This window comes from Lates calcarifer, unplaced genomic scaffold (assembly GCF_001640805.2).
Source record: "Lates calcarifer isolate ASB-BC8 unplaced genomic scaffold, TLL_Latcal_v3 _unitig_816_quiver_1561, whole genome shotgun sequence".
NCBI classification, from domain to species: Eukaryota; Metazoa; Chordata; class Actinopteri; family Centropomidae; genus Lates; species Lates calcarifer.
Window position 1 is genome coordinate 895 of NW_026118013.1, and position 13,268 is coordinate 14,162.

The following is a 13,268-nucleotide window of genomic DNA, read 5'->3' on the forward strand; positions in this document are numbered from 1 at the left end:
TTGTGGGATTTATTAAGGGATTATTTGGACCTAAAAATAAGCTTTAATGTACCCTTGAGGGATCTTGAGCTTGGATTTCTAAAGGGTGGCCAAAAACAACAGACATACCTTCAAGTGTAATGTTAATGTAATCCTGGGCAGAGTTTGTATTGCTCTTGTTTGGTATGTTGTTAATGTATTGTATGAACAGAGGGTGTTCCTGTTGTTTTGTCTACTTCCGCTACAACAGCATGATACTCAGTGGCACTTCAACGTCTTGATTTTTCCTTTTTTTTAGCTACATGATTGTCTTTGTACCATTAAATACCAGATGATAAGATGCTTCCTGGACAACCAATCCTGGTTTGACACTTACTGGTTTGCCAGGAGGTCCAGGAAGTCCTGGAGGTCCATTTGGTCCCATGATGCCCTAGACATAACAGAGGAAAGAAAAAAGTACAACACTGAAGGTTAGGATTCCAACAGCATATCAAATGTTTATGAGCTGTTTGTAACTCATGACGGCAGTATAATAAAGTAAAGCCTGTGTCCTACCTTTGGTCCAGTTGGTCCAATTTCACCTGGAAGACCAATTGGCCCTGGAATGCCCTAGAGAGAGAAACACAGAGATAAGAAAGTACAATGTGTACATATCCAACAAGCCACAAAATGATTTCCACACCTCAAAGTAAATCCATTAAGTGATAAAAGCATAACTGTATTACACTATACAAGCTACTTACAGACAGTCCTGGAAGGCCGGCTCCCTGTGTGGACGGAAGGGACAGGGGGTTAAATTACTGTATAACAAGTGGAACCAATCCATCAAAGTATCAATTAACATTTGCAAAAGCCAATTAATAACAGCAGCAGTAATTCAGTAATGCGTGTGTACAGTGTCAGAGTGCGGGGTAAACAGTGCTCAAAAAGCGCAAAGACACAGAATGCAATCAGTTTTATGTTTGCTTTGTCTTCTGCTTGGAATTAATTCTAAACAAAGTAATTAAGTAAGTAAGCCTTCTTGGAGGAAGAACAGCCCACGGGGCTGGATCTCATGTCTGTGCAGAGTGGGGCAGCTGGGTGTACAAGCACAGCCCCCAGACAGCACGCCTGTTAATGCTAAACAAAGGATTTAACTAATAGTGTTGCATTCAAGCATGACATTGGATGACTCTGGTTTTAATGTTTGAATATACTGAATGATGATGTGCAATACATGGTCACATACCACCACCTAGTGGTGTCTGACTGTGTTACAGATGATGTGTTGGTGTGCTTACTCAGTGTAAACTCAGTGATATCATTCAATGATAATATGAACATAACATGTTGATCACTGATAGCACTTTCCTCTTTATTAAGGATTGTGTGTAGGAATAAGGCTCATGTCATCTGTAGAAAGCATACGCCACATCTGGGTAGACTGAACCCAAAAGGGGGCACAGCTGGTCAGGCATTCAGGCATGAAGAAATAGGGACTCTGGAGGTTGTCTTATGAGACCAGCTGGGTTACAATATGTTGAAAATTTGTTAGGAAACTGACTAGGCTTTAAACGATTCCTATTTCAGCCAGTCATAATCAATTAATAAATATCATTTCACCCTTTTAAAATAATACTGTCTGTATCTAATTTGTCATACCTTCTTAAAATATACACTTTACACGAGTATATTCATTTTATACCACTTTATTCTTCTACTCCACTACATTTCAGATGGATATATTGTTCTTTTACCTCACTACATTTGTCTGGCAGCTATAGCTACGATTCAGACTGTACATTAAAAAAAACCCCACATAAAAAAATGATGCATTTAAGATCAAACCGGTGCTTTTAGCAGACTTTAGTAGTTCCAACAAAGAGTGATTTTGCCTCTGAACATCTCAGATGGCCTATATGTTCAAAGCCCAAAAAAGGTTTAATTATCCAATATTTCACTGAAAAAGAAAAGCTTAGAAAAATCTCCAAGCGATGAATACAGTTTCATACTGGAGAAGACTGTTTAGGGGGAAACTGACTCTAAGTCTTTGATAATCATGTCATGATTTATCTTGTGATCTTTCAAAAGGGGCCAATAGGTTGGGGGTCATCAGACTGAACTAACCAACTGTGTATAAAGTATCTCACCCAAAGCAATAGTTTTTCTGCAGAATGAATACTTTACATTAGATTTTTTTAGATACATTTTGGTGATAATACTTCTGTACTTTTACCTAAGTGAGATTTTGATTACAAGACACTTACTTGTAATGTGTGTGTAGTGTTTTTACATTGTTGTATTTACTTAAGCAAAGATCTAAGTAATTCCCCTTATTGTGTTTACCCTGTCATTTAACATATATGATATATTCACTCATCATACCTACTTTACAGTAGCCAAAATAATAATTTACTTACAGGAGGGCCAGGCTCGCCACTTGGTCCAGGCTGACCCTGCACACAACAGAAAATGTTAGACTCTTACACAAATAAATGACAACAGTGTCCTCAGGGCATAAAATGTTGTACTGAAGGTGAAACTATATTTTATCATTAAATCAAAGAAAGTCTTCAGAGACACAGCAATTATCATACTTTTTTCTCTCATAAGCAGGGTGGTCAGTGTCATGCTCCACAATACTGGGACAAGATAAAGGGAACATGACTCTGAGACTCTTTCATTATATAGCAGCCTTGTGAAATATCAAAGCTGTATTCCTACCACAACACCACCAAAAGGTGATACATGTTAATGTTTGAGTCACAGGTTTTCCACAGAGAAGTAGTGTAATAATGCATTCTAATAATCTTTCCATGTGCAAGTCTAGACACTTGCCTTAGGGCCAGGGCTCCCAACAGGACCTCGGTCACCCTTTGCTCCAATCAGACCCTGGAGACAGGTAGAAATAAATGAGGACAGGCAGATAAACAAGACATGTATATAGAGGTTAGAAGAAGCAAGGGAAAAACATTGAGGTAAGAAAGGAAATTATCAGTTACCACTGTGCTTTCCACAGGCTACATGCGACTTGAATTCACCTTACAATAGGGCTAATCACACATTTGATCGAAGTTGACATTGTTCTTGTAAGTAATTAGGAAACAAGCCTGAGATTGAGATTCCAGGGCGGATTACTGGCTAAATCTCTGAGGAATGTAGGTGTGTGTGTGTGGGTGTGAGTATGTGTGTGTGCTTCTTTTAGCATGTGACCATTAGACATTGACACTTAATTCCCTTCTACTCACACTCACTGCCCTCAGGAAACCTGCATCACAATTATTATCAGGTAGATACATAATTACACAACTGAAGCTTAAAAATCATTATAAACTCATCAACTCGTCTTTATCTCCATCTCCAAGCTAAGCATCTCCAAGCATCTAAAGATTTCATGTGTGTAAACTGTAAGAGATGATGGGTTGAACATAAAAGTATATTCACCTATTTATGTAGTTTCAAAGGAGTATTTTTTCCAAATAGCTATCAATTCAAAGCACATTTCTATGACTGGAACAGTGAAGTAAGCTTTAATTACTAGATCACCACAATCACAGTCACAATATTTAGGAGTACAAGAGTCAATGTTGCAATACCATGATAATATTTCTGTTATTAGACCGTTAAAACCCACTCTAAACACCTTGAAAAGGAAAACAGTTCAGCAAATCCACAGAGGCTTAATGTGGCCTAATGACCTTTTCTTGAGAAAAAAAAAATCTTGACAGTAGCACCAAGAAAATGAGCATTAGAAATGCTTTCAATATTAGATTAAAACAAAAACAAAAGCTGAATACTAGCTTAATAATTTTCGATTATATGTTTGAAGACATAATTTTTTTAAGCTGACCTAACTGACTGTGCTGCGTAATGATTCAAAGGTACCCTGTGGAGTTGTTGTAAACTGTTTTGTTTACACCCAACATTTCTCATCAAAAACCAACAAAATGTTGTTAACCCTTGAGCCATCTTTGTAACAAACATTATGAACACATTGTTTACTGCATACGAGCTCTGCAAAACTAGATTGTGTGATGTGATTGGAAAAATTTTAAAGTGGACCTTGAGTTGGAATTGTTTTGTCAAACTACTATTTTCAAGGTTAAGAATGAAGGTTTATGCTTTCAAACTTAAATACACATTGGACAAAATCATATTCCATCTCCATGACACTTGAGTGAACATTGTTGCTGATGAGGACCTTATGAAAGCTCAGGGAAAAAATAGTACTACGCGTGGACCTTGAGTTGGGATTGTTCCATCAAATCTGCAAAGTGCTTAAAATTTTTTCACCATCTGTCCCCCAGTCAATACAAATGTAGATTTACCATCCACACTCATGACATTCATGTGCATCCTCAAGCAAGTGGTAGCACAACAAGTGATACAAGTGGTCAGAAGTGTTGCTGGGTACCTGTAAATTTTTGATCTCATGACTTTGTGACATCCTGCTGCGTCCTGGCTTTTTTCATTCTCATAATATTTGTTTATTGCAATTTGACACTAAAACACTTTTTTCAGATCCTACCATCACTATAGTAATGACTTGTCACTCCCAGCAGCTCAAGAAAATGTTATTTGTTTAATTCGGGGCAAGGTTTTGTGTATTGTTGTGTACTTTTTTTTTTATTTCAAAAACTGTACACATATTTGGGTTTTTTTTTTCACAATGTGTATTCTTAGAAAATGACACAATTCAGTTTCTTTCTCACAGTGGCTGAGTCCCATCATACTGTTCCCGTGGGAATATATTCACAATTTTTCCTCAGTTTTCTTTCTCTCTTACTCTGTCTTCATTAAGCTGTTTTCACATTAGGTCTCTCAGAATGTCTCTTCTGGGAAGCATTTTTGTTTTTGATCATTTCATGGACTCGCTCTCTCCTCCTCTGTAACTCCCTCTCCCACCCTGTCTCATTGTCTCTCCCACACACATCAGTCTGTTTACTTACATCAATGCCATTTTCTCCTGGTGCTCCATCAGGACCCGGTTCTCCTGGTTCTCCTTTTTGTCCCTACATTACAAACAATTACACAACTGTCATTGACAAAACCAAGGCCAAATAAGTCAATTAGGAAAGTTTTTGCAATATACCATCCAATAAACAGCACAGTGCAAACTTACTGGTGGACCAGGGGGCCCAGGAGGTCCTTTGTCTCCCTGCAGAGAGATAGAGTGAAGATTAAAATCCATTTATATGGTACTTTTAACAGAGTATGAAAAAAATGTGGTAGGCATTTATAACACACAAAAACAAATTAAATAACTTTTAGGTTAAATAACTTTTTTTTTCTTTTTACAAAGGCTGAATTCTTCTACAGGTTGACAGCTCTGCTGGCCCACTGTGACAGAGATCCAAACTGGAAAAGCCACAGGGTAGGAATTGGAGGGCAGATTACAACTTCCAGTTTTGATTGCACAGCATTGTTTTTTTGTCTTTGCACTGGGAGGTGTTAATGCACTAACTTATCTCAGCTGTATTCTGCTGGCAACTCAATACTGAGCATGTCTGTGGTAGATGCCACTAATGCAGGTGGTGAAATATAGTTTAAGGTCATTGACTTTTTTTAAGTTCAAATGTATGAGCTGATCTAATCAAAGCGAATGTTTGATCACATCTGATTTTGGATCATGGAACAGAAACCATAAACCCTTGCAGCACTAGCCCAGCAGCCTCCATTTGAAACATTTATACAACCTGTGTGTAGTTAACCCGAGAATATCTCAAATGTATCACATTACTGTGACACAAATTCAGGACTGAGTTGAGGGTCCCTTCTCAAAGACCCCTCTCTCTGCTGGGAACAGAGATCTTTTGTACCAGTGTGTTTTCATTTGCAGTGCCCTCTGCTGGTAAGACTCCGGTCTTGCAGAGGAGCACAGGGTTTGGTATTTCTCCAGCACAATGATGGTCTTTGTGACCAACCTGCTGGGCAAACCTGTGTGGATACTCACATCAATGCCATCTGACCCAGGGGTGCCAGAGGGGCCCGGTGGGCCAGGCTGGCCCTGCGGTCCAGGTGGACCCCTCTGAAACACAGAAAGAAGGAAAAATTTAGATTGTTGAGCAATTTTGTCACAGTTACAAACAAATATCACAATATTGCGTAGCAACATTAATATTATGGTGATACTGCATATACAGTGTAAAAGGTACAATTACATTAGAAGAAGATCAATGTTCTTTGTCTTAAAGTAACAAAAAAGTGAAATTTAGAGATCTTTTTTTGAAAATCATCTACTGCAAAATGTACAAAATTAAAATACTGAAACATGCTTCCATATTAGATCAATTAACCTGGAGTTAAGCAAACAGTTAATCTTGTCAAAGCATTCAAATAGCAGTAGGCTGGATGTGCTATAATAATTGCAATAATAAGTAATGCAGAAGTAGTAAATAATGCATAAATAAAGACTAAAACAAAATTGGTTGATTTTTCATATGATGCAGTGTCGAACTTCATCTTATCAGTCCATTCTGGGCAGGTTACTACAGTGTGTCCACAAACTTCATCAAAAAAAGGGAACAAAAATTGAGCAATCTGGGATAATACTGAATAAAACTGGTGTAAGAGGGGGTAAAAACAAAGGACTGAGGAGGAATGTGGGAGGAGGGGTCATGAGACTGGCACTGTTTACCCCAACCACCCCCCACCTCACCCCCTTCTCTCCATCTCTGCGTCTCCACAGCCTGTATTGAACATCATATCTCGGTGGATCAGTCCAACAGGTGATAATCCAACTCTGAATTCTTTGTGTTCAAGAAAAATCCTATAACCCCCCCCCCCCCCTCAAAAAAAAAAAAACATAAAAATAATCCTTGCGAGTAAGAAGTCCAGTAGATAACATGTAGGTGTCTGTTTGAACAGAGGTTTTCACATCCAGTGGACAAAGTATGTGTGTGTGTCTATGTGAGTGTGTGTGTTGCCCAGTAATTCCCATCTCTGCCATGGCTGCTGAGTTTGCAACTGAAAAACTGGAAAAACTTTAATGTTTTCCACCATTTTTCAATAAATAAAAGTCTTCTTGGGAAAAAATGTAACCGAGGTAATGATGACAAATCCTTGCCTTCAACAAGAGCTCCTCAGTTGAGAAGAGATAAGAGTCCATATGCGATAAGGATGATAATCCACAGAAGATAGTCCGTTTTCATTTTGTTTCCACAGCAGAAAACACATTTCAAGCTCACCTCTTGTTTTTTTTACATGCATGCTATAAAGCTAGCACTTTGATCACCTTAACCAGCACCAAGACAGCACACAATTTATAACATCACCTCAAGACATCCAGAGCTTGCCGGGCCCTTTCAAGAGGCCCATTATCCTCACTGAACCCCAGAATAAAGAAGCAAAGCCTTTAGCAGAGCAGGTCTCAACCTCCCCTGTCCACTCACCACTTGGGCCAGAGCCAGGCACAAGGTCTGCAGTATAACCCAGGTCTTCAGCATGGCAGAGAGAGCGGCCATGGTCCCTCTCCCCTGTCTGTCTCTCCTCAGTTCACCAAATCCTCTCTTCTCGCTCCTCTTTCCGCTCCCTTACTCCTCTCCAGGCCGGCACAGTGCAGAACTGGTGGAGCAAAGCTCTCCAGAGAGGAAGGAGTGGGGGTGGGGGGGTTTGAGCAGGAGGTGGTGGTGGGGCTATGTGCACAGCCCTGAAAAAATCCACTCAGGAGAGAGGAGAGAGCTGAGAGTGGAGAGGGATGGATGGAGGGATGAGGAGGGTGGGAGGTAGAGGTGGGGAGGGAGGGCAGAGAGAGAGGTGTAATCCTGCCCCACTGCCGGCCCCTGGAAGCAGAAGAAATTTACGCTAAGCATCAACAGTGTGGAAAACACACACATGCCTATATATAGACACAAATACACCATAGATTTTGGGACAAGAGTTTTTGATTATGGCAATTTAGTGTCACTCTGATTGGATGCTTCACAAAGAACTGACATATTTTGACAAGACTCTGAAGCCAATCAGGTAGAGCAGCAATCAAGCTCCTCCCAAAACTGTGGGAGTGCACCAATGGATGAAACCTGAGAGTGAAGTCAACTGTGTAAAACACCTCAGCAGTAGTCTTTGAACATCTTTCTGACTACTCTTCTGTCTCGCTTTGCAAATGTGCCTCAGTGTTGTTTTTTTTTTCTTTCTTACCCTGAGGCTATCATTTACATTGTAGTGTAAATTCCTCCGAAAATTTCCCATGAATGTGTTGTACTCCACAGATGAGAGAACTGAAAAGCTTATATTGAAGAACATTGTAAATTAAAGGGATTTGATCAGGGAGGGGGAGGAGGTAGTCAAGAAAAACTCTGAACACCATCTCCTTTGTTACTTGTAGACATGAAGGGATAACTGAGAGATAGGTAATGATGTACCTTACCAGAACGCCCCTGTTTATGCTTTGAAGACCCATGTAAACTGGGTCATTCACTGACATCTAGTGGTCATTTTACACAGAGCACTCTAGTTCCCACAGTAATAAAAAGTGGCCTGTTGAGCCTGAATAAACAAAACTTATGGAGATGTGAAAAATGACCTTATACTGACCCCTATTGTGCAGAACTTATATTACACCAATTAAAGAAATTACATCTGTCCACTAGATGGCAGCAAATACACATTAACAGATGCTCTTCTGCAGAGGTGCTTGGTTGCTATGGAGGCCTCCGCTGCGACAACTGGGGATTGGACATTTGTTCTCTTCAGGGATGATAAAGACCGTACTGAGGATGCTGAGGGGAGATACATTTATTAGTAAACTGATATTTATTGCACACAACAGGGAACTACAGACCCCTGTAAACAACAAATTAGGAAACCAGTTCAATGGTGGCTTCTGTGCTGTATTTGTTTTGCACATTTTTATTTAAAGCATTTATCACACTCTGAATTTAGGATTGTTATTGCCTTTTTCATACTTTGCCTGAAAGGATTAAATATTAACTACTACCTAGTGAACACTTGCTTTCCTATGATAAATACACAATCAAATGTTAACAGTCAATTGTTCTGAATTATAATCTAGTGTAAGGTGTCTCTGTTATTTTGTCCACTAATCTATATGTTCCTACTCAACGCCAATGCAATCAGATTGATCACATATAGTGAGAGTAGTGCTGTGGGTAGCAGTATCCAAAAGGAGTGCACCAAATCTGCATTTTGCAGGGACTACGAACAGGCATTGTTAATGGTCTTCTAATTCATTATGCTCTAGTGAACTGTGAAGTGTTTGCCTCAATGCCACTTCTCCAACAAGTGTGTTTCAAAAGTGGCAATGTCAGCAAAGTTCTGCAAATCCAAATGAAAAAAAAGTACTTTCTTGTAATCCTTATGAGTCACTTCCTTCAAGCAAGAAAATTGCAACATCGAGGAAGAGCTTAGATTTTATTAACCCTCTGATGCAGTGTGTGATTGATCAAAGAAATACAAAAAGTGATTGAAAAAAGGGTTGATACATGGATTTTAAGGAATTAAGTTCTAAAATCTTTCTTTATAAAGCTAATTGTACAGTCCTGCCTGTTATTATAATTTGTACACACTTGTACTTGTTTGTGGATATACTGTTTTATATTAGTATGCTGTACAAATATGTAGGGTTATTATGGTGTAGATGATTGGCTTGATCTATGCCTGCATACCTCATACAGTTAGAGTTAAATACCTAGAAACAGAGGAAACAGAAAAAACTGTTGACATGCACAATGCCATTTTATGAAATATGCTTGATTATTTCTTGTTGATTGACATAGGATTGATAACCTTCTCATGTCTGCGCACTAAATACAAAACTATAGCCAGAAGCTGATCAGCTTGGCTTAGCATTAGGACTGGATACAGGGGGAACAACTCTGTCTGACGAGATATAATGGGTTAATGAAAAAGCTTTAGAGGTGCTGGTAAGCAGATTTTCTTACCTTTCAGACTGAAATAAGCTAGCTTTTTTTTTTCCCTCTGTGCAGTCATCATGCTAAGCTAAACTAACTGCTGCCTGGCCCTAGCTGTATATTGAATAGGCAGATAAAAAAAGTGGTACTGGTCTCATGTAATTTGGCAAAAGGAGCAAATAAGCTCATTTCCAAAATGTTGATCTATGGCTTTGAACAGTTCCTTTAGGTCACCTTCAGTGAATATAAATCAAACAATCTTTCAGGCAACTGTCTAATACATATTTACTGTGTCTGGCTAACCAGTGCTGCTCTGTCATTATCTGAAAATCTGCCATAGTGCGCCGATTCTGTCTTGGTTTGATTTTGTGTTTTCACATCAAAATCTCAGACATAAAATTGTATAAAACACAGTGAGAGCACAAGAGCATTGAATTTCAGAAAATTGAGGGATCAAATGCATGGAAATGCATCCATATCCAAAAACCTGCTGTGCTGATCTTCTCACGGGTGAAAACTGAAAAGAATCATCATCCAGTTGTTGTCTTTCTCATTACAAACGATTCCCCAGCCTCCTCAAACTTCGAAAAACAGACAAGGAAAACATTGGCCTCTCTCCATTCTCTCAGTCCCCCTGAATGTTTCTCCTTCCCTGCTCATGTTTAAATTCCCGGAGGAATATGACTTAACTGTTTTTTTTTTCCTAAATGCAAGCAATCACATTGTGTTTCACGAAAGGATGGCATATCTATCACAGCTAACTGAGAGATGCATGAGGCAACATGCCACCTAAATTCGACCAAGAAGTGATCAGCACACATCCTTACCTAAAATACCCACCCAGTTATTAGCTGGCCTCCACACAAATGTACAAAACAGAGCACAGCAAGCACACACACACACATACACACATGCATGCTCATGCATATAAGTAGCGCCTAATTGAAATATTATGAGTGACCAGGGAGGTTTTTGGTTCAGCACTGGTATTCAGCTCTCTGCTCCCACTTTTCCTGAGAAAACTCTGCTTCATACAGACAGGCCATGTCAGTTCCCCCCTTCCTTTGCTTGCAAGTCATCATTAAGGTCTGACTCAAAGACAGGAAGACCCATACAAACACCCACCATATGACGATGACAGACAGGGTAAATATTATTCTTGAGTGCAGGTGTGAGGAGTAGCAGTGAAGTGATAACAGAGGAGGTCATTAACAACCCTGCTGGGTTCGAGAACAACCCTGAAGCCCGCAGTGTGTCAGGCACTTCCATTGAAAAGAAACGGTTTACAGTCAGAGCAGAGGGAGGAGAGGTACACACTGACAGGCTGATGATATACAGGCAGAGGATATTAGTCTGTCTGGTATGAAACATATTCATTAGGGTGTTTTTGGGGTTATTCTCTCGGTGTGAAAATCTCTCCAGTCAGTTAGAGGTTGACGGTTCTTTGACATGTAAAATTATTGGGGAATTCAGCAGATGAAGACATTTTGTGGTGTCATTGGGTTGTCGATCATGGAGCTAACAGCGCAGTGCATTTGAGGGTGTGTGTGAGTGAGGGAGAGAGATAAATGCTCACATATGATCTTGCTTTCAGATTTTTCCTCCTCTTTCTTCAGTGACTTTAGATCCTAGAAAGACTTGGGTGAAAATCTTCATCCATTTGTGCATTTTCCACTGTAAAACCCCTTTCAAAGTGCCGGTCTTGAAGTGCATTTGTGAGAGTCAGACCGAGCTTCTCACCGAGCCTATTACCTGAGTTGAACCTGATGTAGTGGTGAGACCCAGCTGCATGGCGAGAACTGGCCCAGAGTCACAGGCTGACAAAGTGTTGACTGCAGTGGAGATTAAAAAACACACCGTTTAGAAGCCGCTGACCCCAGTCTCTGTTAGGGTTTCTAAGCAACAAAGCATGGCACACATCACATGTCGGACTAAAGCCCAGAACTGTGCTCCACCACCACCACCACCAAAGATAAGGGATGTGGGGGAATCAAAGATAGTCTCACGCAGCAGATTGTTACCACTGTTTTAATGTGTTTGCACTGGCGAATGCAGAGCCTACAAATATTTCATAATCTGACATTATTATGGTAGCAAGATATTAGAGTTGTATCCCCCACAAGTTTTCTCACCCTCCCCTGAATAAGTTTTCGGGCAATGAAATGCTGTTTTCAGCTAACGTAATTGGTGAAATATCCTGGCCTGCGGAGGGGGTCTGGCATGAAGCTTTGTGGTCTTTAAATCCATTTTGAGCTCCTGGTGTGAGAACTTCAAACATCATAAATAACAAACAGTAAATCCAAGTTATCACAATGGATGTGTTTCAGATGTAAACTGGAAACAGGAAGATTAGATTTAAGTAATGTGTTTAGGGTTTTTAGAGATTATCCTGCCACATGTGTTAAACATTTTGGCCCGGTGCACTAGTAGTGGTGAATAGTTTGACAATGGCCACGACCTTCTGGGAAGAGTGTTGAGAGGCGAAGAAACGAAGTCAGAAAACAGGGCTGTGGTCCAATAGTCAAAATAATCTCCTTTCCTAACCACTTTTCCTTGACCTCGATGGACAACGTCATAAGGTCAAGGAAAGATGCAAAAGAGAATTGATAAGGAATTAGGAAAAGAGAACTGCACTTACACTAGGCTTTTTTCTTTTCTTTTTTTTTTTTAACCAGCTTCATTTATAACATGTGGAAGACATGTATAGTGACAAACTCAGTGCTGTAGGCTACAATTCAATAAGGTATCCTGTTCAATACTGAAAATATAAAAACATTGAAACGAATGTATAAGTTGAGACAGTTGAGCCATTAAAATAATGATAAAAAATGAATTGTGCAACAGGTCCAGAGTAACTTAAATTCAGACAGAAATGTATGGTTTCCTGTTGTATGAAAAAGGTAAAACCGCCCATGTTTTTTTTACGTTGAGACTTATTTTAGAGGGTGGAAGGATTTTCAGAAGATGAGGAACGTGTCACAAACATTACGCAGGTGTTCTGTTGTGTTTACATGTTCGTGGATCTGCCACAGTTCAACTACGACGGTGCGTCGCTTTAAACCATAGACTGTATATAAGGAGCTGTATATAAAGCTTTAAACGCTGCAGCTGCAAGGAATTATGGGACGGTATTCTCTCCTTTTCTTTCGTAAAGGAAAGGCCAGTGTATCCTATGCTAAAGGAGATAAGATATGAATCACTGAAACTCCTTTCCTTAACATTTAGAGAATTGAACCAGCTCTTAGCATGGCTGTCACTGAGATACTTCCGGGTCATCTCACTCAGTTAGGAACCTTTCTAAGCAACAACGACTATTGGACCGCAGCCCAGATTTAAACCACGTCTGAACCGTTGCTTCTGTTTGCTAGTAGTGTGAGAAAACGTGGTTACCGGATGCTACTGGATGCTAAAACAAACTGTGGGAGCTGCTTTTTTGTT

The 13,268-nt window shown here is 39.8% G+C and overlaps 1 protein-coding gene across 1 annotated transcript; it reads right to left on the bottom strand.

Moving 5' to 3' along the window:
- Positions 1-297: 297 nt before the first annotated feature.
- On the bottom strand, positions 298-7,626 carry LOC108880017 (collagen alpha-2(IX) chain; the record flags this gene model as incomplete). Its single annotated transcript, XM_018671481.2, has 9 exons — positions 7,350-7,626; positions 5,912-5,986; positions 5,081-5,116; positions 4,908-4,970; positions 2,797-2,850; positions 2,379-2,414; positions 723-746; positions 535-588; positions 298-409 (listed from the first exon to the last, which is right to left on the bottom strand). Coding segments are annotated over exons 1-9 (526 nt in total), but the record flags the coding sequence as incomplete, so codon positions are not given.
- Between the last annotated feature and the right edge of the window lie 5,642 nt (positions 7,627-13,268).